At 41.4% G+C, this 27520-nt stretch overlaps 1 protein-coding gene across 1 annotated transcript in view; it reads left to right on the top strand.

The window, feature by feature from the left end:
* The window catches only part of PAPPA (pappalysin 1), a 245699-nt gene that overhangs the window by 44898 nt on the left and 173281 nt on the right, over positions 1-27520 (top strand). Inside the window, exons 3-5 of the mRNA XM_050759620.1 lie at positions 8039-8184; positions 12235-12528; positions 20518-20710. Coding sequence (XP_050615577.1) covers positions 8039-8184; positions 12235-12528; positions 20518-20710 — 633 coding nt within the window. The remainder of the gene's footprint in view (positions 1-8038; positions 8185-12234; positions 12529-20517; positions 20711-27520) is intronic.

Genomic DNA, 27520 nt, shown 5'->3' with positions numbered 1-27520 from the left:
ACAAAATCAGAAACCAGACCAACATTTCAGCTTCCCTCACTCCCACCCTAACTCAGTATCAAATTTTTCCCCATGTACGAATACCACTACTTCTTATATACATTCCTGTTGCTGTGAGACACTGCAAATGCCTCCTTCTCCACTTTCATCACCTCTACTCCATCTCCCAAATTCCTTCAGAAATCTCCCTGGAAAATGTAAACCAGATCATTTTATCCTCTTACATATAATCTGCCGTCGTCTGCTTGGGACTCCCAGGACACTTTCAATTCTCCATTGCCTGGTATACAAGACCCTTCCTCATTGTCTTAGTTTGTTGTGTATTGCTTCAAAGGAATACCTGAGACTGAATAATTTACAAAGGAAAGAGATTTACCTAGCTCATGGTTCTACAGGCAGTACAAGAAGCCTGGCACCAGTGTCTGCTTCTGGTGAGGGACTTGAACTGCTTCCCTTCATGCTTGGAAGGTGAAGAGGAGCCAGCATATGCAGAGATCACATGGCAAGAGAATAAGCAAGAGAGAGAGTGGGGAGATGCTAGAGTCTTAAGGGATCCGCCCCCATGACCCAAACATCTCCCACTAGGCCCCACCCCCAACATTGGGGTGATTCAATGTGATATTTGGAGGGGACAATATCCAAACTATAGCACAGATGTAACCATTGCTGTCCTCTCCAGCTTCATCTTGTGAGGTTCCTCAAACTTGCAAGTGAGGGCTTGTAGTGTCTCTTCTCATGCTTTTACGCTGCTAGGCTTTCTGGAGCTTCTGCCATTTTCTCTATTTCCCACACTTGGTTCAGTATCAAACCAGGGTTTATTCTTTATGTGAAAACCTCAGTGGCTTCTGACCCTCCTTCAGCTGGGTGTCATTGCTGCATGCTCTCATTATATTTAACACCCACCCTCTCTATCGTAACACATATGATAAGAGGAAGTAAGAGACTAATGGCTAAGGATCTGGTTGGTAGCATCAAACAGACTAGGGGTTGTGTCCCACCTCTGACACTTTCCAAGTGGAGGGACCTTGGAAAAGTGGTGTCAGCCCTCTTATCCTTGGTTCCATCACTTATAAGTTGGGGATACTCTAGGGCTTTTGAAAAGCTTCAAAAAATATACAAAAATACTTCAACAGTTCCAGTGTGTAGTAAACTTTCCCAAATGGTAGTGTTATTAATATTATCATATTATGTTGTGATCATTCATTTGTTCGTCTCACTTTCTTCATAAAACTTCTAATACATTGATAATGAAAATTGTGCTTTTTTTCATTATCTAGAGGCAAAGTTTCTAGCTTAAAGCATGGTATTTGATAGAATCTCAATAAGTGTTGATGAATGAAAGCAGAAAAGAATGAATGAATGATATGTGGAAAGGAAGGAAATTAGGAAGGAAGAAAGGAAAGAAAGAATGAAAGCAGGGAAAAAGGGAGGAAAAAATGGAGGTAAGGAAAGAATGACTCATTCAATAAATAAAGGAATGATCAATTTTAAATTAGTCTTTGATTGATGCTATTACATTTTTCTTTTCTATGTGTCAAGCTTCCATACAAAATCTGTTATTTTGGAAACTAATCATTCAAGATTCCAAGAATTTAATAAACTCTCCCAGCATTTTCTTTCTGTGTCTCTTTTTATAGACTGGAGAGGCAGATTTAGGCATTTTTGACAATGCAACTAAGCAGGAGGATCAAGTCCAGATTGTTAGGGCCCTTGGGATAAAGAACAAAATTCAGGTTTTTGTACTGGTCACAGCTTGGAGAAAGCTTGTTATTTGGAACAAGGATATGGATGCAATAAACATTCTGAGGTTTATCTTGCTTTAATGACTTGCCTTGAGTGGCTTTGATCTTTATATTTGATAATCATTTTCAAATGGTCTGGTGTGTTCTGAGAATTAAGTAGTGGTTCATGGACTTGAGAACCTCCTTGGAAATGACAAGCTACAATCAGAATTTGGAAATGGGCAATGTTACAGAATTTGCTCTATGAGATGGAGAAACAGGACAACCTCCTGTGAAGAAGGTAAAAACATTGATCCAGTGTTGGGAACCAGGGTTGGCTGGTGGAGCAGGAACCCAACAGGCATTCAGAGCTAAGGCCAGTTTTCTCTTGATCCATCAACTAGCTTGAAAGAGAATTTTGCATCTCGAGGGTTTTTCGTGAGTTGAGTACTCTTCTAGGCATTTCCTTGTGCATTCCTTCCTCCTTGAATTTTTATATCCCCCTTTCTGGGTTGAATTTTCTAATTCCCATTTCACAGGTGAGGAAATTGAGATACAAAGTGACAGGGTCAATTGTCCAAGACCACAGAGCCACTTTGTGGAAGAAGGAGGATTTGAATGCCAGTCTGTCTCTCTCTTAAAATCACCCTCTGCTGCCTTTTATTCTAACCTGAAATAACTGTTCCCAGTCTCTAGCTAGCTTAAAAGTGGTCCACTCTTGGCCGGTGTATAGCTCACACAAACCCTCCTCCAGTTGAGGGCATCTACACATGGCCAGCACCATCTCTGTGAGCAGCCACACCCATCAAGAGCCCAGGAAGCATGACTCTGGCATGATGTTGCTTAAAGATCTCTTCAGCTATCACTTCTGCATAGGGGAAGTCCATTGAAGAGTGACCTGCTTTGAATGGGAATAGAAATTGAGAGTCCTCAGTCTTGACCTGGGCTCACTATAAGCTGTACCATTGAAACGGGAAGGCCAGTGTATTATGCTTCTAGAGGTGAAAAAACTCAGGCCTTCTCACACTTTTTTCACATGATTTTATTTAAAGGATTTGTTGTTGTTGCTGTTGTTGTTTTGCATTTTGAATGTGGTTCCCTTTTGCTTCTCTCTCAATAAAACAGGCCCTGACAGCCCTCTCATTCAGATTATTACAGAGTTGTGCCATCTCAGGCCAGTGCATTTAGGAAATATGTTGTTGGCACTCACCAACGAGTGAGATGCATAAAGAAAATATTCTAATGACAGTTGAGTTGAGAGAGCTTTGATCTCCCTCCAGAACTGCACTCATGGCTTTGAAATGCAGTTCTGGCAAAGGGGTAAAGTCTGGGCGCCTTGGCAATCAGGGCTGGGCCCCCTGAAACAGACATTCCAGGGGACCCGCAATCTCCACAGTGGGATCCAGGTGCATGGGTTGTGTAGGAAGAAAACAGACACTGAGACACCACTCTTGAGACGCGGCTCAGGGGAAAGTATCTAAATCAGGAGGGACATTTCGATCTAGCCAACATTTTCCAAACTTTTTTGTTTGTACTGTTGTTTGGTTTTTGGCAAAGGTGGAAGTGTGTAAGGGGGAGGGGTGTGGAAGAGGAATTATGGTTACATATTTTTGGGTACACTTCCTGCACTATCTATCTTACTCTTATTTTGTATATTTGAGGCTCCGAAAATTCTTGCAATTAAAAAAATATATGTATTTAACCTTGTTTAACAGACCATGTCCCAAACCCATTTGATTCAGCAACATTTTTCTTTAAATATTCATCTCTTTCTTATAAATTTAGCCTTCTGTAGACCATGATCTGGAAGACACTGATCTATTTCACAACCTCACTGAACAGGTAGGGACCCCAAGCTACAGAACAGCCAGCAGAGTATAGTGAGGAGTGGTCAGATATTCAGACAATGCAGGTTCCCACACCCAGGTGTCCAGCTGAGGGAGAGAATGGAGGCTGCCATCCTTCCCATGATTTGTTCTCTAAACTATGCAGGGAACTGTGTCCACCTGAAGGAAAAGGTGACTTTACTTATGGTACAAAATTGCTGCTATACACGAGTGACATGTACATAGGTTAGAGCAGAGCGGTTTGTTGGCAGGCTTTTCTATTCCCTGTATTAGATATATGACCTTGGGCAAGTCATTTCCCTTCCTTGAGCTCTGGGCTTGCTCATCCTGTTTTGAAACTATGCAATTTGAGAGAGAGGCACTCAGTAGCTGCCCATCGGTGGTGGTTCTCTCTTGAAGGATACTTTTAAGTGATACGGAGATAATAAAGATTTGGTCCCAACTGCCAGAAGCTCATTACCTGATAGAAAAGATAGATGCTCACACAGTGAATATAACCCAAAGCAGAGTGATAAGTACTGGAATTAAAAGTAGGGGGCACAGAGGAAGGAGGACTCATTTTCAGATAGAGGTGATGATGATGATTTGAGTGTTGCTAATAATTTTCGTTTTGCTAACAATAATGCAATAAAAGGAGCCTATTCTGATCAGTGATGCCTTCTCTGTGCCAGTCACCATGCTAGGCACTTAACCTGTGTTGCCTCTAATCCTCATGACATCCCTGACAGGTGGTAATCATCATCCCTACTTTACAGACGAGGGTGGTCATAAGAGGATACATAGAGTGCATCACATGTAAGCTGGACTTTGCAGGGTTCATAAGATTTAAAAGGGCCAAGAATCGGGAATAAAGATTGCAAGGCAGAGAAGGGAAACTAATGGACATGCTTAGGGGTTGGGCATAATTGGAAAAAACTAGAGGTTCTCAGAATAAGATAACCAAGAGAACTTGAGTGATTGAGGTTGTAGGAGGAAGAAGGTTGGGTAATGAGGAAGAGACACTGAAAGCTGAGACTGGGAGAGCCACCCAGAGGCAGATTGTCAGTTTAGGTTCTTTCCCAGCAGGAGAAAATAGGAGACCAGGATATGAAGGCCCACATTTTCTAGTTAAGTGCTGGGACTGTGCTGAGCTATCTTATTTGATCCTGTTGGGATCTGCACGAGCTAATTGATACTCAGAGACTTAAACCTACTTGTCCACAGATATAGGTCTATCTGTCCAATTCTGAGTAGCAAAGCTTCTACGCAGATTAAGCCACACAGATTAAGCTACAGATAAATACACACAGATTAATCTACAGACTAATACACACACAGAGTTGGACAGACAACTTGCCGATAGATATAGGTCTGTCTGTCCAACTCTGTGTGAGTTGGGGATTTTGACTGATTTTTCTGGGAAGTGAGTAATGTCTGTTTGTTTGGGTTTTGTTTTAAGAGATGGCCTATTGCTCTATTGCCCAAGTGGGAGTACAGTGGTACAATCATAGCTTACTGCAGCCTTGAACTCCTGGGCCCAAGCAATCCTCCTGTTTCGGCCTCCAAAGTAGCTGGGACTACAGGCACGTGCCACCATTCCCAGCTTAACTTTTTAAATTTTTTGTAGAGATGGGATCTCCCTGTGTTGCCCAAGCTGGTCTCAAACTCCTGGCCTCAAGCATTCCCACCGCCTTGGCTGCCCAAAGTGCTGGGATTACAAGCATGAGCCCTGACATTTTAAAGTACATTTGACCAATTTACAATGTATACACAGCCTTCCCAACAATTGCAAAATGGAAGTCAGGTGGCCATTTTCCTTCTCTCACCTTCACTATCCCTAGACAGTCATGGTCCTTCTGAAGTTGACCTCCTGTGCTTTCTCTTCTATCTTGTTGACGCAAAAAAAAAAAAAAAAAAAAAAAAAAAAAAAAATCCTTTCAAGGCATAGGGGTAGGAAGGTAAATACCCACATGGACTCCTGTCCCGAAGATTTTCCCCCTGATATATTTGAGAGACACTCAGCCTGGCTCTGTATTAGTGGGAAGACCTCAAGCAGCAAAAGGAAAACTTTCATCCACAGGGCTGTGTTGTTGCTTTTTTTTTTTCCTTTGGGTGGGTTCCCCTTGGAGAGGTGGGGAAGAGAGAGGCCAGTGGGGCCTGGATTGCTGCTGTGGATTCTTCTGCCTTAGGGAAATGGAGGCTTCCCAAAGTATGAAAAAAAAAAAATCACGTACAAGCCAGGGAGAGGCTCCCACATCCCACTTCTCTGCTTTGGGCTAGGATGAATACCACTTCTTGAAAAGATTGGCTTCTGCAATTACCACTGAATAAACAACCAATTAAAATGTCTCCCCTGCCCCTACCCCACCCTTTTTCTCTTGAAGCTTTCTCATCTCAGAGCTATGGGGCAGAGGTGGCTTTCTCTAATAACATTTGTGTTCTCTGCCTGAGAGAACATTTGATGGAAATGAACAAATCAATTAGAAAATAATAAATTATGTGGAAAGGGCTGATCCAAGAAAATCTCAGCTCCTCTGTGTTTTCATTCTCCTCCCATGCATTGTTTCCCCTTTCACTGTGGGCCTGGGTGAGCTTGGAAATGAGGGTGAGGTTGTGGGAAGAGTTGGACACGTCTAGATTTGTACTTGGCCTTGTCGCCAGTTGTGTGATCTCTGAACCCCTGTTCCTTCATCTGTATGATGGGGATAAGTGATAGGAATAGCTAAACATGCACTGGGGCTTTCTACATGCCAGGCATTATTCTAAGCCCTTTATGCTCTCTTTATTAACTACCTTAACCCTCTGAACAGCTGTATGGGGTAGGTACTATTACCACACTCTTTCTGTATATAAAGAAACTGAGGTGCAGGAAGTTAAGTACATTGCCCAGGGTGGCCCAGCCATAAAGTGGAAGAGCTGGCTTCAAACCCAGGGTTGTAGCTTAAGAATGAGCCATCTCACCCACTCCATTGCATTGCTTCAGCTACCAAACAGGGATGAGACATGTGTACCTAGCACAGGGTCTGGCATACAGCAAATGCTTAATAAATGTTGGCTGTCTCTTTCCTCGTTCTCTTCCCTGATGACAGAGCAGACTGAATAGAATTCCTCACAAGGCTTCCAGCCTAAGAAGTTGAATATGGGCTCTTGGGGAAGAGAAGGGCTCAGCAGCGAGATTTCAGGTCAATATCTGAGTTTGTGTGGCTATTCTTGGAATTAGTCAACTCAACCTAGATATAGATGTAAGCTCTCCTGGGCCCACCTATATATTCAACTCATGTTTTTTGCGAAAAGTTGTACAAATTATGGTCACAGGAATGTTTGGTTTCGTGAGCTTGGGGCTTTCTGTGACATGGGCGGTCATGACATGCTAGGTCTCAGATGTATCCTGTTCACAGCAGGGTAGAGGTGTAGGTTTTCCACCCACAGAAATGCTCTGTGGAGCATCAGGCAGCTGTTACTAATTTCAATGTATTGATAAGGAAACCAAGGCCCCATTAGTCAGGAATTATTGAATTTGAGACTGAGAGTTAAGTATTTTTACTCTTACTTTTCCCAATTTAATTCAATTCCATCAAAATCTACTGAGGGCTCACCGGGTATCAAGCTTTGTGCCAAGAACTGGGCAAACAGAGATGAATAGGGCACCTCCCCTTCCCCCAGGTGGCCACAAGTATGTATTATATAATAGAAAGAGGAAGCAATTTATTGAAATGGCAAATGAGAGAGAGTGCACTGCTAGTAGGAGGTGGACGAGTATGGAGATGTTAAAAGGGGTGCAGGTGAAAAGAGCATCAGGGAAGTCTTCCTGGAGGAGGGATACCAGAACAGACTTTGTATTTGTTCATCAGAGAACAAAATGCTGATCAGAGTCCCAGCAGAGGAAACAGCATGAATAAAGGTACCAATGGGATAATGCACCATACAGGGTGCAGAGATGTTGTCTGTATGCAGTGGAGTGCTCAAGAGAGGTTGTAGAGAGAGATGAGGCTAAAGAGAAGCCTGTGTCTTGGAAGCCATGCTAGGAACTTGGACTTTCATATATGGGGAGGCCCTTCTATTATTCTAAGAGGTGACGAGTAGGAAACCATCATTAATGTGTGCTACTGGCTGGGCTCTGTGAGAACTCCTGGGGAGAGACAGCATTAAGAAAAAGGAAAACACTGCCAAGTAGCATCTTGAACTTAGTTAGGTATGAAGAAGGTTCTCTAAGCCTCTGGAGATAATGATACTACCCTACATCTCTATTCATAAGAAGCCTAACAACTTTGGCAAGCCTCTTAAACTCTCGAGGACTTAATTTTATGATCTGTAAAATGGAATCATCTTACTTATAATATTATTGGGGGAATTCAATAAGGTAGTGTTTATAAAGTGCTTAGCAAAGTGCCTGGCACACAAAGTAGCTCTAAATTATTTGGAGTGTGCCTATTATTTAAACAGTATCTTTTTGGGGGCATGATAACAGTCAAGGTTCTTTTTCTGTTTCAGAGCCTACTTGGATGTTAATGAGCTGAAGAACATTCTTAGATTGGATGGATCAACACATCTCAATATTTTCTTTGCTAACTCCTCAGAGGAGGAGTTGGCAGGAGTAGCAACTTGGCCATGGGACAAGGAGGCTCTAATGCACTTAGGTGAGTCTTAGAAACTCCTTCAGGAGGCAACTGGAGTAGCACAGTAATACATTTAGTGCGATGCTGATCATTATTGTGATCATGATGGTGGTGGTGGTAGTCATGAGGGTGAAAAACCCATTTATTTATCACTTTTTAATTTACAAAACTCTTTAGCATCCTTTATCTCATTTTGACCACCAAGCAATTTTCTGAAGGAAATAGCACCGTATTATTAACCATGTTTTATCAATGAGGAAATGAGACCCAGAGAGGAAATGGGGCTTATCCAACATCATACACAAGACAGTGACAGTCACAATTGGAATCTAAGTTTCCAACACTGTCCATTGTTTGCTTTCTCCTTATACCCTCTGCCTCCTAGTTCCCGCAAATATCTTCTTAGTCTGGTAACCACACCGTACTGGCACAGCCAGTCATGGGTTGGCTTGAAAGACACCAAAGAGGCAAGAAAAAGTGAGTTCGCAAGAACTCCATGTTCCTCCATGTTCCACCCACCAACACCAACAGGAACTCTTCTTACATTCAAATTATACATATCCATAAACAAGACATAAGTTTGTACAAACCAATCACCAAAAGTTAGACATGACAACAGTTTCTGAACCAGGCCCTGTAAGCAAACATTGTAGTTCTTTAATTTTATTTTTTCCATGGTCTCTTCCAGGACACATCTATATGTAAACATGCATTTTTTTTAACTGTACATTTTAAAAATCATAGCATAGATGAAATTCTGTGTTCTTTTTTCACTTAATATTATACTATCTACTTTTTTTCCCATGTTGCAGAAGTCTTTTCCTTAACTTCCCACACATTTTTTTTCACTTAAAATCACAAAAGAAAAGCACCCTTCTGGGTTATTCCCCCCTCTCTAAAGACAAGATATTTAATAGCCACATAATATTCCCTTGAACAAGGGCACTGCCATTTATTTAATAATTTTCCCTTTGGTAGAATGTTCCCATTATTTACAAGAATGAATCGTGATGACTCAGTGAACATCTTTATCTGAGAATGTTCAGGCTCAGCAGTGACAGTGCTGACTCTATCCTCAGGCCTGCCTGGTCTCCCGGTGAAACATAGTCCAGTAGCTGCTCCACTGCTATTCTGTCTTGGAAATTAGAAATTCAAATAATGGAAGTTTTGCTGAATGAAACCATAGACTTAGTTTCCTCCAGACGACTCTCATGTCTCAATTGTTTTTTAGAGAATGAAACCAATTTGTGTGTGCGTGTGTGTGTATGTGTGCCTGTGTGTGGTTGTATAAATAAAGATAGATACAAAGATAAATATCTACTTGTTCTCAGCTGGGAGGATTTTATGCCCCAGGAGACATTTGGCAATATCTAGAGACATTTTTGCTTCTTACAAATGGGGGAATGCTACTGGCATCTAGTGGGTAGAAGCCAGTGATGCTGCTAAATGTCCACAATGTCCACTACAAAGAATTATGCAGACTAAAAAGTCAATAGTGCTGAGATTGAGAAATCCTGAGATAGCTGATGTATGGGTATCTACATAGGCATATGTAGATAGGCAGATAGACAGACACAGACAAGCGGGGTTGGGCAGAAGAGAGCGTGCAGCTTAGGCAAATTTGAAGGTGATCAGCTTATATCACATACCTAGTATGATGTATGGAAGTAATGCTAGACTAGAGCCAAAATTCGTGTTTGTTTTCAGCTGTGACTTTACTTAGCAGTATGGCCTTAGGCAATTATCCTTCCTTCTTCAGGTCTCAGTGTCCTTCAGTATTAAGTAAGCAGGTCCTAGGAGGCCAGAAGACCCTAAGGATCCTTCTCAATTCTGAAATTCTGTCCTATTAGAAAAGCAACTGAAAGGGCCATGATCAGAGTCTGAGAAGGATTGAGTAGCAGGCTTCTACAGTTAGAAAAAACTACTCCTGATAATTCCATAAATTTCAGAGACTGGCTCAGGGCCAGGAATAAGGGAGGCTATAAATCCATAGCATGTTATAGTATTTCAGGATGATGTCAGGCTCAAGCTATTTCACCTTTTAAGAGAAGCAATGAAACAGGACTGGGGCCCAAGTGCTGTCACTCTGTGAAAAGGGGTGAGTTGGGAGGGGATGAGGTAAAGCAAACAGGGTTAGCCTAGACATTAAGTCTGCAATCCAGTCATCATCCCTGGAACGGTCCTTTCCTCTCATTACCTTAATAATGAAGCTTCATGGAGAGACAGAGAATCATTGGCATTATTGTAGCTGCTTATTTTAGAGCTCACCAGAGATGCAAAGTCCATTTTCCATAGTCACAAGGCCAGTGTGAAGCAGAACAAGGATTGCAACCCATGTCAGCTAACTCCAGCTGGACTCCAGGCTGCCCTCTCCCCATCCCAAGAGATGCTGCTCATGAGTAATTCCTCTGCAGTAGCCCCAATCAAACCCAATTTATTACAACCATATTTTTCCTCTCTTTTTCTGCTGTTACACCATGATCCCTGGAAAAAGCCTTGGGTGGGAAGCAGATTATGTTTCATGTTGTGGTTGACAGAAAATAATTGAGAAAGATTTCCTGTCTCAATTTCTCTTCCTCCCTGCCTCTGCCTGCCCTCTTCTCATACCCAAGTGCATGTGCACACCCACACACTCACATGCCCTCTCACACATCTTTATCTTTGTGTTAGAAACCTCTAAGCAATTCAAAATTGCTCAGAAATTCAATCTCAGAAATCAAGTCCTCCAATGATCCTAACATGGAGACAGAGTCCTTCTTCAAAATCAGAGACCTCTGCATAGACTCTATGAGTCCCTTGACTGAGCAAGCACACCATTCCAGAGGTTCAGTCTAAGATGAAACTCCACATGCCCATGTGGGGCTTGCCAGCTCAAATCAACAAGACCCTAACTCCTCACTATTTTTATAAGATGCTGCTCTACACCTAAAGTGCCTACTTTCAAGGTTCACAGACCTGAGTTTTAACCTTCCCCTAAACATTGTTAAATTTTAAAGTTTAATTATCTCTCTGACAGCCTGTATGCATCTTTCCAATGCCTAACATGAACACAGCACAAATACTACCCATAAATTCTGCTGAGATCTGTTCTGTCTATCTGCCCGAGCCAAGCAATTTTCAATTTTTTGAGGCATGTGGTATAGACCATTGCTTCTCAAACTAGAATATACAGACAAGTCATTCAAGGCTCTTTTTAAAATACAGATTGTACTTCTGTAGGTCTGGGGTGAGGCCTGCGATTCTGCATTTCTACTAAGCCCTCAGGTGATGATCATGCTGCTTGTCCTCAGGTGATGTACTTGATGTATGGAGGTGCTATTCTAGCTGCTCACACTAGATTAGCTAAACCTCACAAACTTCTTTAGATGAGTTAACATTCAGCAAATATTCAACACACATTTAATGAGATACTCAGCTCCAGGCCCTTTGATAGTCATTAACTATAGAATATTGATTAAGAGTCCTGCTCAAGTGACATTAGCTAGTATGAAAACTGTTATAATAGTGAATACAACATGGTGCTGACCTTCATGAGTGTTCATGCTCTTACAGCATCAGAGATGAAGATATGAGGTTCAGAGATGCTAATTAATCCACTCGATGTCACAGAGTTAGTGAAGGCAAAATGAGAACCAGAACCAAGATCTCTGACCCTGAGGGCTTTGTCTAGACAAGAATATGTAGAATATTTGGAAATAAGAGTAGGCCTTACTTTGTAAGGGAGAGGTTGCAGCAGAAAGGTTTACTGGCCCAGAAATCAGAATTTCTGAATTGCTCTCCATTGAAATAGTTTGAAATCACCTTGGGTAAGTCCCTTCACTTCTTTAGGCATTGGTGTTTTCATACGAAAAATGAAGGAATTGTACAAAATGACTTTTGAGATTCCTTCCTGCTCTGATAAGTCATGATTCATGTCACAGGTTGTAACAGCTCTCAGGGCAATGGAGTCCTAGGGTGGAGAAGCTTGTGTTTATTTTGGGCAGCATCTCTTTATTCTTGATGGACTTGAGGGTTCTTGTACCAAGAAGCAGAGTACCTAGTTTGCCTGATTCTCTGGATTTCTCCTTACAGGTGGCATTGTCTTGAACCCATCTTTCTATGGCATGCCTGGGCACACCCATACCATGATCCATGAGATCGGTCACAGCCTGGGCCTCTATCACGTCTTCCGAGGCATCTCAGAAATCCAGTCTTGCAGTGACCCCTGCATGGAGACAGAGCCCTCCTTCGAGACTGGAGACCTCTGCAATGATACCAACCCAGCCCCTAAACACAAGTCCTGCGGTGACCCAGGGCCAGGAAATGACACCTGTGGCTTTCATAGCTTCTTCAACACTCCTTACAACAACTTCATGAGCTATGCAGGTAGGGCCCTACACTCTGTAGGGTGAACAGGACTGGATGTCAGATGTGGGATCCAATCCTGGCTTGGGGGAGCCTTGAACAAGCTACTTACCTTTTGTAAGAATGGAAGGTCTAGCTCTGCCACTCATCCACCTAATGTCTTTGGGTTATTCTCTTTCTGGGTTTCACTTTTCTCAAGACAATGGAATTGTTGGACTTGCATCTCCATGATCCTTCCTAAATGTGCAGCACATTTTTCTAAGCTCGTGGTTGTTGAACTTTTTTTATTTAACCCATGTGTCCCTTAGATAAGCATAAAACTCTCACATTCTCTGTTATTATGTTTTACAAGAACAATAAGATTGCTTTGGATTTTGCAAAGAGAAAATCATGACATGAGATTGGGTATGATTTTTTTTTTCCTAACTGAATATATCTCATCATAGTCCATTTGTGTACCACTAGTAACAGTGTTAGGAGCATTAGGGGATACCCTACACTTCCCTTTAGGACAAGATACATCAAGGCCTTTGAGCCCTTTTAGCACCTTTGGCAAATTAGAACAAGACACCCCTTCCTCAGGGCTGTCATAGCCCTTACCACTGCACCTTCAGCTAAGAGTCTTTGTGTTTGTCACAATGCACACAATTGCACATGGCGGGCCAGCATCAAATTCTGTTATCATACTCAACTTGGTGTCTCTTTCCCCGCTAGAACAAGCAAATTCTATCAATGAAAAGATTGCATCTAATACATCATTCTATTCTCAGAAGTTAGCACAGGGGCCAGTGCTTAATAAATGTTTGTTAGGAAAGGAAGAAGTAAAGAAAGAAAGGGAGGAGAGAGGGAGAGTTGGAGGGAAGGAGGAAAATGAATAAATTCTCTTATAACGGGTATATAAAATTTATTATTTTCAAAAGCAATATTTCTACTCATGTAACAAAATATTGTCCAGAAAGGCCTTTAATATGCTCTCTCTCATTTAATTCTCACAACAAATGTGTAGAGTTAGAACTATCCCCACTCTGCAGATGGCAGCATTGAAGCTCACTGAAGTCATTTGCACCAAGTCACATATCTGCCTCCAAGTATTTTTCTCTTTTACTCTTATATTTCTTCTGAAGACAGCTAGCTGATGGTTGAGTGGGGAAACTGAGCAACTTGGGTAGCTTTTACACTCTATTCCACAGAGATGCTTCAGGGCACTGCCCTGGTGGCTATATGAGTAGGGCTTTAGGCTCTCATTCCTGCTGGAGCCAGGGAAAGCGCACCCACTTTCTGACTATTTTACATTTCTGTTGAGGTTTTGCCTCATTGCATTTGAAGAGAGGAATTTGCTGCTGGAATGCAAAGGGTTCTGTGATCCCCAGTGGTTCTTTCTGCTTGTCCATTTGGGCTGATGACCCCTGGGGGCCTCTCCAGTATAAGGTTCATACAGTCCAAACCTAAATTAAAGTGTCAATAACCCACCTCTGGTACAATTAAGAGTCTTAGATTTGAGTGCTCAAAAAAGACCAGGGTGCTGGGTATTTCCTGAAAAGCAGATTCCCACTGGGCTCCCATTCCCAGCCAAGCTGACACCCCGTATCCGGTGCCCCATCCCCTCATACAACATTGCTTACGTTCCATTTCTGTAGCACCTTTTCTTGGCCAGCTCAACGTACATGCAAAATAAACAATAACATAAGTTTGGAAGTTTGCCGGCCTCTTAGGGGCTAGGAGCTGCCACTAGCTACCAGACCCCCATAAACTAAATCTTTTTTTGTTCCCCTTTGTACAGATCTAAAGGGTGATTGATTTACTGTTTTTTTTAAAGGAACCCCTCAGCTCAGTGACCCATTAACAGCAGAACTAATTCACTGAGCTACGATAACAAACTTACACCCACAAAAGCATATTCAAGGCGACCACGAGCTTTGAAATGTTTGTTTTCCTTAGGATTTCTGATAGATGAGGTGACAAAAGCAGCTGGATGAAATTCAAAATGCAGAACAAGACTGGGTTCTCAGGGCTGCGGAGAGCCACCATGAGAGCTCTCTCCATCAAGACAATTGGGTGAAGACATTGCTGGGTCAACTTCTTCTTGTTGCTTTATCTTCCTGGGTGCTTCTTCTTCAGGCTTGATCACTAGTAGGGAAAAGGTTTGTGGCTCGGCATTGCCAACAGAACTTTCTGTGAAGATAGACATAGTTTGTATCTGTTCTGGCCAGTATGGTAGCCACTACCTGTACTACCTGTGTGGTAATTGAATGATTGAAATACAACTAGTGTGACTAATGACCTGATTTATCAATCTTATTTTAACTAATTTAAATCAGAATAGCTGTGCGTGGCTGGTGGCTACCATATTGGTTAGCTTAGGCCTGCAGTAATTCTTGAGTACGTGTGATATGCCGGACACTGTATGAAACTTTTCATAGGCTTGTCTCGTTGAATCCCCAAAGTAGCCCAAGGAAGTGCACAAGTTTTACAGATGCAGAAAATGTGGTTCAGATAGCATAAGTATCTTGCCCAGCATCACAAAGTTAAAACAAGGCAAAAGTGAAACCTAAACCCAAGTGTTTCTTACTGCAGAACCTGTGTTATTAACTAGCAGATATCTGCCTCATTTTCTGGTTCTGGGGAAGGTTGAGAGTGCCCCAAATGCTCAGATCAAGCAGGCACCAGGCAGGTGATGGGGGGAAGCCTAATTCAGTAGGCAGGCTGGACGGAGCTCCAGAAGAGTATAGTTACGTGGAATTCTTGGGTAACTCTTGGAAACCTCAGCAGATAAAAGAGCAGCAGACTCAGTTCCACTTTCTGGAGATAATAGGCTATAAGAGTTCCTGGAGGAGGACACTCTGGTCCTCAAAAATGCAGGAAGCCAGGCTTTCTCTAGCCTACAGGAGCAAGTGTCTTGTCCCCATCTTTCTGTGTGTCATGGCTTCTTAATATGCACACATAGATTGACCCAGCAATTCCACTTCTAAGGAATATATCCAAAGCAAATAAATCAATTGGTATGCTTAAAGATTTAACCGTAAGAATGTTCTTAATGATATTTGTTTCCTAAATATTTATTAGGCATTTACTATATGCCAGGTATAGAAAAAAAAATGTATGAATAATTAGAAACTGCTTACGAGCCCAAAGATAATGGATTGCTGAAGTGAACTGCAAGGTATTCATGTGATAGAACATTATAGGGCCACTAAAGATGACAGAGAAGAAGGCTGAAGGACATGAACAGAAGTGGAGTAACATGGTGGTTCAAAGCATGAAATTTGGAGTGAGGAGACCAAAGTTGAATGTTCCGTGCCCAGCTTTGATCTTCAGCAGTTTACTTGTCCTCTCTGAGCCTCAGTTATTTCATTAATACCATTGATGATAAGGATGCTTGCCTTGCCTGATTGTAGGTGTAACGGTACAAGTGAAGCCGTTAGGTCTGTTATTGTTATAAATGCCGATCAATGATAGACTGGATAAAGAAAATGTGGTACATATATACCATGGAATACTATGCAGCCATAAAAAAGAATGAGATTATATCTTTTTCAGGGACACGGATGGAGCTGGAAGCCATTGTCCTTAGCAAACTAATACAAGAACAGAAAACCAAACACCACATGTTCTCACTTATAAGTGGGGGCTCAATGATGAGAACACATGGACACATAGAGGGGACCAACACTCACTGGGGTCTACTGAAGTGTGGAGGAGGGAGAGGATCAGGAAAAATTACTAATGGGTACTGGCCTTAATACTTGGGTGATGAAGTAATCTATAAAACTCCCATGATACAAGTTTACCTACGTAAAAAATCTGTACATGTACTCCTGAACTTAAAATGCAAATAAAAAAAAAAAAAAAAAGAACTGTCCTTGGTATCATAATTAGTGCTCAACAAATGATGATTAGTAGGATTATTCATTGACTACTTACTGTGAAAAGGGTCAGAAAGCCATATATATCATGTAAGACCTGTACATATGTATGTGATAAGAATTACAGAAATTTACTGTAGATATTTACATCCCTATACAAACAGATACATATACATACATATACACACATATACCTTAGACATCAATTTTATTATATATAGGTAATGAGTTCAGGGTAATGTTTATTTTTTGTAACATTTTCGACATATTCCAAATATTCTACAGTGAATTTTTTATTATAAATTTATTATCTACATTTATTATTATGACTATTATTACTATCATTATTTTTAAAAACATCAAAAAGACAGGGAGTTTTACACAAGGCAACTTAGTTATCCATTCACTAGACATTAGTTAGCTTGTTAAATGCTCTCATCAGCTTTATGAGACAGGTAACATCTTATTCCTCATTTTATGGTGGGTGAAAATGTGGTTGACAGGGGGTCAACATTGTGCCCAAGGTCCTAAGTGGAGTGAAGGCATGGTGTTCATGTCCTGAACCTCCATGCAGTGGGGCCTTTCAGCCACAGGTGAACATTTGTTCTTGAGAGCAAGCTTCAGTTAGCAAACCCAGGGTACTGTATCAACAGCGTGGGGACTAGCATAGGCTTCCCAGTGCTGAAGTCCCAAAGTTCTTTCTGCTTTGGGACAAGATGAAGACAGAAAAACAAGATGAGCTGGCCAGTCCTGGAGACCAGAAGAAGTGGCCATAGATTTCAAGAGGGGAGGCATTGGGGGGACGGAAGCCGAGTGGGGCCGACTCTAGACATTAGCTAATTGAGACAGAGTTTTTGTGATAAATGAAAACCCTTTGGTACCTCTCCCAAGATTTTGATAGCTGCTAAGTCTCCAAGTAGTGCACCTTGGGATAGATTTCGACTTCAGCTTTTCTTTTTTTTTTCTTTTGAGGTGGAGTCTTACTCTGTCACCCAGGCTGGAGTGCAGTGGCATGATCTCAGCTCACTGCAACCTTTGCCTCCCAGGTTCAAGTGATTCTCCTGCCTCAGCCTCCTGAGTAGCTGGGATTACAGGCATGCACCACCACACCTGGCTAATTTTTGTATTTTTAGTGGAGATGGGGTTTCACCATGTTGGTCAGGCTGGTCTCGAACTCCTGACCTCGTGATCTGCCCACCCTGGCCTCCCAAAGTGCAGGGATTACAGGAGAGAGCCACTGTGTCCAGCTTCAACTTCAGCTTTAAAGTTCAAATACATTCCTGTCTCCCTACTAGGTTCCATCACCTATCCATTTTTTCAAACTTTTTTTTTATCGACAAATGTGAAAATGTTTCCTTTTTAGGTTATAAAAGAAAAATATACTTTTTTGTTGTGGGGGAAGCAAGTAGAGTAGATATTTATACAGGGAAAAAAACCTACTGTTTTCCAGCATCATTCATTTTGATAAATGCTTTTTGTGCTCTTGCTTGTTGAATTCTCACAAATTCATGGTTTGGAGTTTATTTAAATGCCCCCAATTTATGCACGAGGGAACTGAGTCTTAAAGTTATCTCATTTTTTGGTCATGCCTGATTAGTATTCTGTTCTATGTCTGTGCCTTAAAGTACACAGACATTTCCCTGTAAATGAACAGATGTGCTATTTGTAATATTTTCACCATTATAAATTATGCTTCAAGAAACATCTTTGTATGTCTATTTTACCCATGTTTATCCTAGAGTATCTATCTTTTGAATCCATAAATTCCTTATTGTTAGATCAAAGAGAATGCATATTTTATATCCTGAATTTTTTTCCTGCTTCCAGTTTTGTAACACTCACACATACATGAGCACACACAAGCATACACACACACCACATACACACTATTTCCAATTCCCATTTACTAGCATTTATCATGGGACAGGCATTGCTCTTAGTACCCCACATCCCTGCACCTTGGCTGTGTTTTGAAATGAGCAATCGTGTTATCATCACTGTCTTCACTTCACAGATGGGGTAACTGAGGCACTGGGGGCAGAAAATCACTTGTCCATTTGACTCCAGATTCTATGTGCACTAATCTAGTCGCATGGCTATACTTCTTCCCTTAGCCATCATGCCCTTTTCCTGCATCTAACCTATTCGGTGGCTTTTCCAAAGCTTTCGAGATGAAGTCAAAAGTTCATGGCAACAAAGAAAAAAGTGTCCAATTATCTGGCCCTTTTTGGACTGAGGACTCTTTCCTTGCAATAGGGAGCCATAGAATGTTTGGTATTCAGGAGTTACATGATGGGATCTGGGTTTGAGAGAGATTTACTCGTTTATTCACTATACTGTGTTTCTTAAGAGACACTGGGCTCTTCTGCTTCTCCTAATGTGTTAAAGACTTACCTGGGGTGCTGGAAAGGAGATTGGAAAAAATTACTAAGGGGATTTAAGGCAGCTTCTGTATAGAACCTCCTTTACACCTCTGCCCCTTCCCTAAGCTGGATTCTCAAAGCCATGTCTAACTGTCCAGCACCTGCCCAAACGTATTTAATGTTTGTTTGATAAGAAGAAACCAGTATATGCTGCAGGATTCCCAGTAGCGGATTTATTTTAAGATTGCAAGAGCCTTGTGCTCCTCTGTCTGGGGCCTAGCTGTGGGCTCCCTGACCAGGTGGACACCTCTGGGAAGTGGTGTTTTTGGAAATTAAGCCAAAACAGTGCCTTGTCCTGCCCCTGGGGCAGTTGAATGAAACTGCTGGAGGGAGAAATGGGAAGCAAGCGTTCTCCCTCAGGGCCAGGTCTTAGGTCATGCCCTGGAAAAGAGATTAGGATCAAAGGTCGTTAGATCCAAAGACACCTGAGAGATTGTGTTCCAAGCTCCCTTAGCCTCAGACTCAACTCCCATTTATCAACCACCTGCAGGATTTTATATCCATACAATGTCTCATTTATGCTTGAAAAGAAGTTCTCATATCTCATATTGATCAGAAGCACGGCCTTGAAGTCAGGACTGCCTGGGTTCAAATCCCAGATGTATCCCTAGCTTTGTGATTTTAAAATAGTTGTTTACCCTCTGTCAGCTTTAATATCCTTTTGTGTACAATAAGGAAAATAGTAATGCATACTCCAAAACTCGAGAGAAAGGAAGAGGTTTACCGTGTCTAAAGCACAGTGGACCAATGGCAGCACTGAGTGGGAGATGTTACTACTCATATTTTCAGCATGCACACTACCCTGGCTTGTTCCCAGGTCTGCCTGACTCCCTGGCCTGTGCTCTCTGCCTAGGGCACCATGCCTCTGTAGTCGTGCAGCACTTTCTCCTGCAGCCCCTCTCCTTTCTTTTCCAATCTTAGCCATGCAATCTGATCAACCTCAACTATCTCCTTTAGAAGACTTCCTGGTCACCTGCCTGTCCCTGCCCCCACCCATGCTGTCTTCCTCCCTTATCACTGATCGACATCACGGACTTTAGCAGCCTTGTAACAACCTTGACTCATACATTGGACTGGTCTTGACCTCATAACTAGACTGGTACCTCTTCATGGGCAGGAACTTTTAACGTTTCATCTTTCCATGCCCTTGGGCACAGAGCAGAAATGTAGTAGACACTCAGAAGATTTGTTTGAAGGGCAATATCACCACATCAGTTAACAGTGAAATTAATAAATGAGTAGATGAAAGAATGTGAAGGAGTGAGTTGGAACCAGAGTGCATCAATGAATGAATGAATGAGTGAGTGCATAAACAAGTGAATGAATGAATGAATGAGACGCATTGAGTGGGGGTTGAGGGAGGGAGGAAGTAATGGAATTGTTGACTTAGTACCCGGTGGATCTGGGGGCCGTGGGAAATAGCTCGTCTTGCCTGTGTCCTTTGCCATGACCTCCGGGCTGCTCTCTTCCCAGTCTCAGCCATAGTTTTTCAGTTCCATCCACTCTTCCCTCCCTCCTGTTTCCTCTCACCTGTCTCCAGAAGTGATGACTACACTAATTTGTTCACAGGTCATTAACTCTTGAGCGCTGGAAGAGGCCAGCCCTGAGTTGGCAAGGAACGACTTGGGTGCTGGCTCTCGGGCCGCCAGGAGCCGTCATAACTCTCTTGTATGCCTGCCTGCCCTTGCAGCATGATGCTTATCTCTCCCTCTGCCTGCTTGCAGATGACGACTGTACGGACTCCTTCACGCCCAATCAAGTCGCCAGAATGCACTGTTACCTGGACCTGGTCTACCAGAGCTGGCAGCCCTCCAGGAAACCGGCGCCTGTTGCCCTCGCTCCCCAAGTTGTGGGCCACACAACGGACTCTGTGACACTGGAGTGGTTCCCACCTATAGATGGCCATTTCTTTGAAAGGTGAGTGTGCCCTGTGTAATGTTGATCCCTTTCTCTCTCTCTTGCCAAGAAGAGGGAAACTTGGAAGGGAAGCTGAGTTGGAGAGGGATTTTTACTGCATTTCTTGTTCTTGTTCAAAAGGTATCTCCACCACCTAGCATGCTTTAAATTTGGGATCAGGGAATAAATAAATGGTTGTTAATAGAAACGAATAAATAATAATAAATATTTTTAAGTGAATGGGTACTTAGATTCACTTTGTTATTAGAAACTTGGAACCCTCTTTTGCTACAGACCTCCTCTGGGATGGAGGTACTAGTCTTGTCTCCATGAGCTCAGGAGTTGTGATTGCCTAGGCAAAAACGTTTATATTATATTATATTATTATATTTCAATTAGATTATATCATATATATACTTATATATGGATATATATATGTGTGTATCACGTTTGTATATAAGTACATATTTACATAAAAGAATACATATACAAGGCCGGGTACGGTGGCTCACACCTGTAATTCTAGCACTTTGGAAAGCCAACGCAGGCAGATCATGAGGTCAGGAGTTGGAGACTAGTCTGACCAACATGGTGAAACCCCGTCTCTACTAAAACACAAAAAGTAGCCGGGCATGGTGGGGGGCGCCTGTAATCCCAGCTACTCAGGAGGCTAAGGCAGGAGAATCGCTTGAACCCGGGAGGCGGAGGTTGCAGTGAGCCGAGATGGTACCACCACACCCCAGCCTGGGTGACAGAGTGAGACTCCGTCTCAAAAAAAAAAAAAAAAGAAAGAAAAGAAAAAAGAATACATATACATATATAACATATAAACACAATTTTCGACTGTGCCAAATTTTTTTTTACTATTTTGTAGAACTAAAGGTAGCATTTTTATAAGACCAGGGAATGATAAACTAAGGCACAAGATACCTCTGTTCTGCTGCCCTGACTGTTCATTAACCACATGGCCTTGAGAAGGTCACTTTCTCTCTCTAAGCCTAATTCTCCCTTCCCTGAAAACTGGGTCTAATGATACTACAGTGGCTTGAAGGTGGAGACCTGAATCAAATGGTCTCTTGTGATACTTTCCCCCATATAGACTCCTTGAGGAGCTCAAGCTCTAAGGGGACCAGATTTAAAAGGGTCATGAAAATAGACCAAGGTGTTTGCATCTATTTTGGAATTTTGCCGTAATTCAGGGAAGATTAGTGTATTACCCCTATGCCCAGCCCTTCTTTGGGATGCTTCATCTACTAATGGTGATATATTAATGATGGCAAAAATAATAACCATGCTAACAATTAGTTAATACTACTTTATTGTAGTTGCTGGGATCTATCAAGTGCTTACTATGTGAGGGATTCTCTACCAAATGCTTTACATACAGAATCTTATGTAATCTTTCTGGTAACCTTGTACAAAACGAATCATCTTCCTCATTTGCTAGATAAAAAGAGAACTGGAGCTGAAAGAGGCTGAAAGGTGACCAGAGAGCCATAGAAAGTGGTAGGGACTGGGCTTCAGCTCCTGTTTTGTATTGTGTTATCTCAGACTCCTATGTGCTTTCATTAAGTTGTTTCAAAACTAGAATTGGAGAAAAGGCATTACACTGCCCCCCCGCAAGAAAAAATAAATAAAAGCCACAAAAAGAAGCAAGAAATTCTCATTTACAAGTGTATTTGTCTGAATTTGTGTGTATGTCAAAGATATATTAGGCAAAGGACCTAAATAGACACTTCAAGACACACAAATGGCCAACAGCTACGTGGAAGAAATGCTCAACCTCACTAGTCATCAGGAAAAGGCAAATTAAAACCACAAAAAGATATCACCACACCCCTGTTAGAATGGCTATTACCAAAAAGATGAAAGATAACAAGTGTTAGCCAGGGTATGGAGAAAAGGGACCACCTGAGCACTGGCAGTGGGAATGTAGGTTAATATAGCCATCACGGAAAAGAGTATGGGGGTTCCTCAGAACATTCAAAATAGAACTGCCATATAATCCAGGAATCTCAATTCTCTGTATATATTTAAAGAAATTGAAATTAGTATGCCAAAGAGATTGCTACACTCCCATGTTCACTGTACATTATTCACAATAGCTAAAATACAGTCAACCTAGGAGTCCATCATCAGATGAACAGGTAAAGAAAATGTGGTACACAGATGGTCTCCAATTTATGATAATTTGACTTCCACTTTTTTATCTTCACAGTGATTAAAAAGCAATATGCATTCAGCATTTCTTTGAATATTAAGATGGTATAAACCTATTTTAAGTTGAAAATATCTAAGTCAAAAGTGCATTTTCAACTTACCGTATTTTCAACTTAAAATAGGTTTATTGAGTGAGTCCTAACCCCATTGTAAGTCAAGGAGCATCTGTATATACACAGTGGAATACTACTATTCAGCCTTAAAAGGGGGAAAATTCTGTCATTTTCAACAAAATGAATGAACCTGGAAGACATTATGCTAAGTGAAATAAGACAGGCACAGAAAGACAAATAACTGCATGCTCTCACATATATGTGGAATCTAAAAAAATTGAATTCATAGAGGTAGAAAGTAGAATGATGACCACCAGAGGCAGGTGGGGTGAGTGGGGAAAGGGACGATGTTGATCAAAGGGCATAAAGTTTCAGGTAGATGGGAGGAATAAGCTTTAGTGATCTGTTGCACAGAATCGTGACTCTAATAAATGATAATGCACTGTATATTTCAAATTTGTGAGAAGAATAGATTTCAAATGTTTTTGCCAAAAAAAATAAGTGTGAGAGATGATGGATTTGTTAATTTGCCCAATTTATTCACTCCACATTGTAAACAAATATCAAAACATCACACTGTACTCCATAAATATATACACAATCATATGTCAATTAAAATAAAATTTAAAACATTTTGAAACATATTTGATCCCAGTACCACATAAAATGTGGGCACTAATTTTTCATCACATTACCATCAGTACCTGAGTCTAGAACCTTCTTTGGCAGCTGGCAAATGTGATCATCAGGGCAGGAAATGCACTTCCTACGCTCTCTGTAGAAATTCCCCTTCACCTGCCCCAGCCATCCTCACTGGGAGCGCAGAGCTGGGTTTGGGAAACCTCGTGTGACACTTCAGAGCTTTCCAGCAGCCCATAGATTTATTTATTTTTTCTGTGGTGATGAGAAGTATCAGACTTTTGGTCAAGCCTTGGCCTCCATTCCACTTAAAAATGGAAGTTTTGTAAATGAAGCTTCCTGTGTATGTATTTAATTTATATTTCATAAAGCAGTTATTGTCCATTAAATAAATACCACCTGATTGTTGGAAACCTATTGGAGGGTTAATTGTTGTGTAATGAGATATGTCTCTATTACACAGTGTCCTCAGCTTCAATCAATATGTTTTTAATAACCTATAGTCAGTTGGTTCTTGAGGCTCATACAATCGCTATTCCGTTCAGTTTAAGATTTCATAACATAGTTATCATACGTTAAATTAAAACTGACATTTCCAAAACATATCTAATTAGAGTTAGCAGCTACATTGACCATAGTCTATGGCTAAAAGAAGTCAGTCCACAAGTTCAATAAATTGTTGTAAAGAAATGGAACTGTCTTTAATGTATATCACTCTCCCACACAGATGGAATTTATACTTATGCAAGTTGGCTTAGTAGAAAGTGTACAAGCTTTAATGTCAGGTCATCCATTTCCCATCCTCAGCTTTATCATTCCCAGTCAATGGGACCTTGAGCAAAGCCATCTCACCTCTGATCCTCTGGGTCTTCTTCCATCAAAATGTGCTAATCATGCCCACGTCACCTAGCTTTTGTGAAGAATTCAGCAAGATAACTGTGAAATGCCAAGCACACACACTCTATGTTCAAGAAATATCAGCTCCCATTTTGTGCAACATTTTCCAGAGCTGTTTAGCTACTTGAAAATTCCCTTTCTCTGCAAAGCCTCTGGTGTTTTCCACTACATCCATCAATGCCAACCTCTCGCCCCTGGCCATCCTCATGTCCTCCTGCTGTTCTCACATCTGTGGTCTAAGAGAATACAAGGGTTTCCCTTAAAAAAACATATTCAGATCCTCCCACAGCCTGTGTCCTCACACATGGGCAACTGAATAAATAATTCAAGGCCACCCCTGGTTTTCCTAACTCCTTTATTTTTATCTGTCTTGCAAACACGTGTTGACTGGGTGGTTTCAGTTATCTGACAATTGGCCATGGTGTACTGGAAATAGTACTGGACTGAAAACCAAGAAACCTGGGTCTGAAGTCTTTGTGACCTCATCCATTCCCTCTGCCTTTGGTCTCAGTTTTCTGATCCGTAAGTCAAAGAAGTTCTGGCCTTTCTCAACCAAGGTTCCTCTTCTAAATTTTAAGACGTGGAAAATGATTTAAGTAACTATTTCCTCATTTCTCCCAAAGATGGTACATAATAAGTACTATTTTAGTTTCATAGGAGACAAGTTAATTCATTATATATAATGGATGCCTTGAAGAAACACTGTCCAATAAGATTTGCTGCAATCATGGAAATATTCTATATCAGCACTAAGATTACAGCCATTAGCCAACTGGGGCTTGAAATGTTACGGTGTGACTGAAGAATCAAATGTCAAAATGTATTTATTTTTAATTAAATTAAATTTAAATAGCCACATAAGGCTAATAGCTGCCATAGTGGATAGCACATACTTAGAGCTTTAAGCTTTGATTTTCATGAAACCCAAGTAAGAAAGATGAGCTCTCCCAGCTTTGGTATCCTGCATGTCTATGATTTCATTGTGCATGTTTGTGTATGTTTATGTGTAAATATAGGCACCCATGAAGACAAAATGAATGCGAAAGTTAGGAAACACATACAATTCCTAGATGTGTAGGACAGGACATCATACATATGCTTCAGCTGGATGATGATTTGTGCACTCATCAAAGTATTTATTGGGAGCCTGGGACATATCAAGAATTCACTGAAACTCAGGTGGCTTTATGTGTATCGCCCACAATAAAACATCTAAGGGATATAGAAAGAAGGAATGAATGACCATCAAGGTCAGCATGGTTCCTGAATTCATCCCAGAACATTTGTAATCCCAGTGTCAATCTAAAGCCAGTCATGTGACTCAGAGCCACTAAGCGTGGATTGTGGTCATCCTAAGGGAACTCTGCCTTCATTAGCAGTGCTGAGGAAGTCTCTCTCTCCACTCCTACTTTTCTGCATATGAGTATATTTGTATAATTGTTATTATTGCTACTCCAAGAGTAACTCATGTATTTAAAATATTGAGAAAATTTAGAAAACCAGAAAGAGTAATAATAGGGGGTGGGATCCATCATCCTATATTCCATTTCCCAGAAATTGCTGCTAATATTTTGTTTCATAAGGTTATTTGAACATTGAGATACTGCTGTAGATTTAGTTTTGGATGTGACTTTTTCATTTAATATTATAGCTTACACATTTTCCATGAAGTTGCATAATCTTTATAAATATTTCTGCAATAACTGCTTGCCATTCCATTAAGCATATTAACCATGGACTATTTAATGATTATCTTATCACTGAATATTAATATTAGTGTGCTTGCAAAATTTCCACCTACATATGGGTTCATACTTACAATGATAAGGCTGAGAACGCAAAACCTACAATTTGAAGATCTGCACTAGGTTAGCCATGAGTATTAGCACATGCTTAAGTGACTAGTATCCATCCATCCATCCATCTATCCATCCATCCATCCATGCATCCATTCAACTGCTTATACTGACCAACATTATAAAATAAGTTGTGTGCTGTGCCGTGTGAGATAAAAAGATAGTTATTAGATATTGACTTTGTCCTCAAGGACCTCACAATCTTTTGGGGGAAACTCTCTTGCATGTCGAAAAAAATGTCTTCACAGAGGAAATGATGTCCAAGGTGAACTCGAAGGAGGAGAAACATCAGCCAAGTGAAAAAAGTCTGCAGAGGGGATTTGGGTAACATGACACAACATGATAGGTAGGCACAGCTTATCGTGGAGAGAAACAAAGCTAGAGTGAAGCAGAGGATAGTATGAAAGAGGATTGAATACCACATCACAGGGCATTAGGGGATAAAATCACAGAAAGAGGTAAGCAGGGGCATGACCTGTTCATCTTGAGGTTTGGGGATGATCTCCTGTCAGCTGTGTGGAGGAGGAACAGGGAGAAACCACACACTGTGATGCTTACAAGCACAAGGTTCCTGACTGTGTGAGCCCAGAGGCATAGTGAATGTCTCTGTGAGGGGAAAGCCATAAGGCTTCAGACCTGGCTTCTCCCTTGCATCCTTTCAGGTAGCCAAAGCACAGACGTTCTTCCAGGAATTATGACAGAGTTATCATCAGGACCATTGCACTTTGAGAAATAACGGGTTGTGCTGGGACATTTCTCAACATCTTCCCGAGATTTCATTTCCAGTCCCTCTGCAGAGGTCACTCAGATTTGCTGGTTTTGGTTCACAACAAGACAGGAGAAGAGGACTCATTCCTCTCCCTTCTCCACAACTGCCTCATAAACAGATGCCAAATCTGGAAAATGAGTAGGATCCCAGAGACTGCTATGGCCAAAGGAAGATTGAATCCAGATACACAAGACACAAGTTGGTAGGGGAAGCCATCGTAATATTCCACTTCTGGGACTGGTCCCATTGAGGGATTGGCTAGCCCCTTGGAAAGCTGCTAAAATGAATTAGATGGCATGGTAGAGAAACTGCTTTTGACTGTAAAATCGAGGAGTGACTCATCCATCCACAGAATGTCAAGGCTGGAAGGTTCTTTAGCCATCGTTTAATCCAGCCC

Source organism: Macaca thibetana, chromosome 15 (assembly GCF_024542745.1).
Source record: "Macaca thibetana thibetana isolate TM-01 chromosome 15, ASM2454274v1, whole genome shotgun sequence".
NCBI lineage: Eukaryota > Metazoa > Chordata > Mammalia > Primates > Cercopithecidae > Macaca > Macaca thibetana.
Note: the sequence above shows the minus strand (reverse complement) of the source record. Positions and strands in the feature narration are given on the sequence as shown.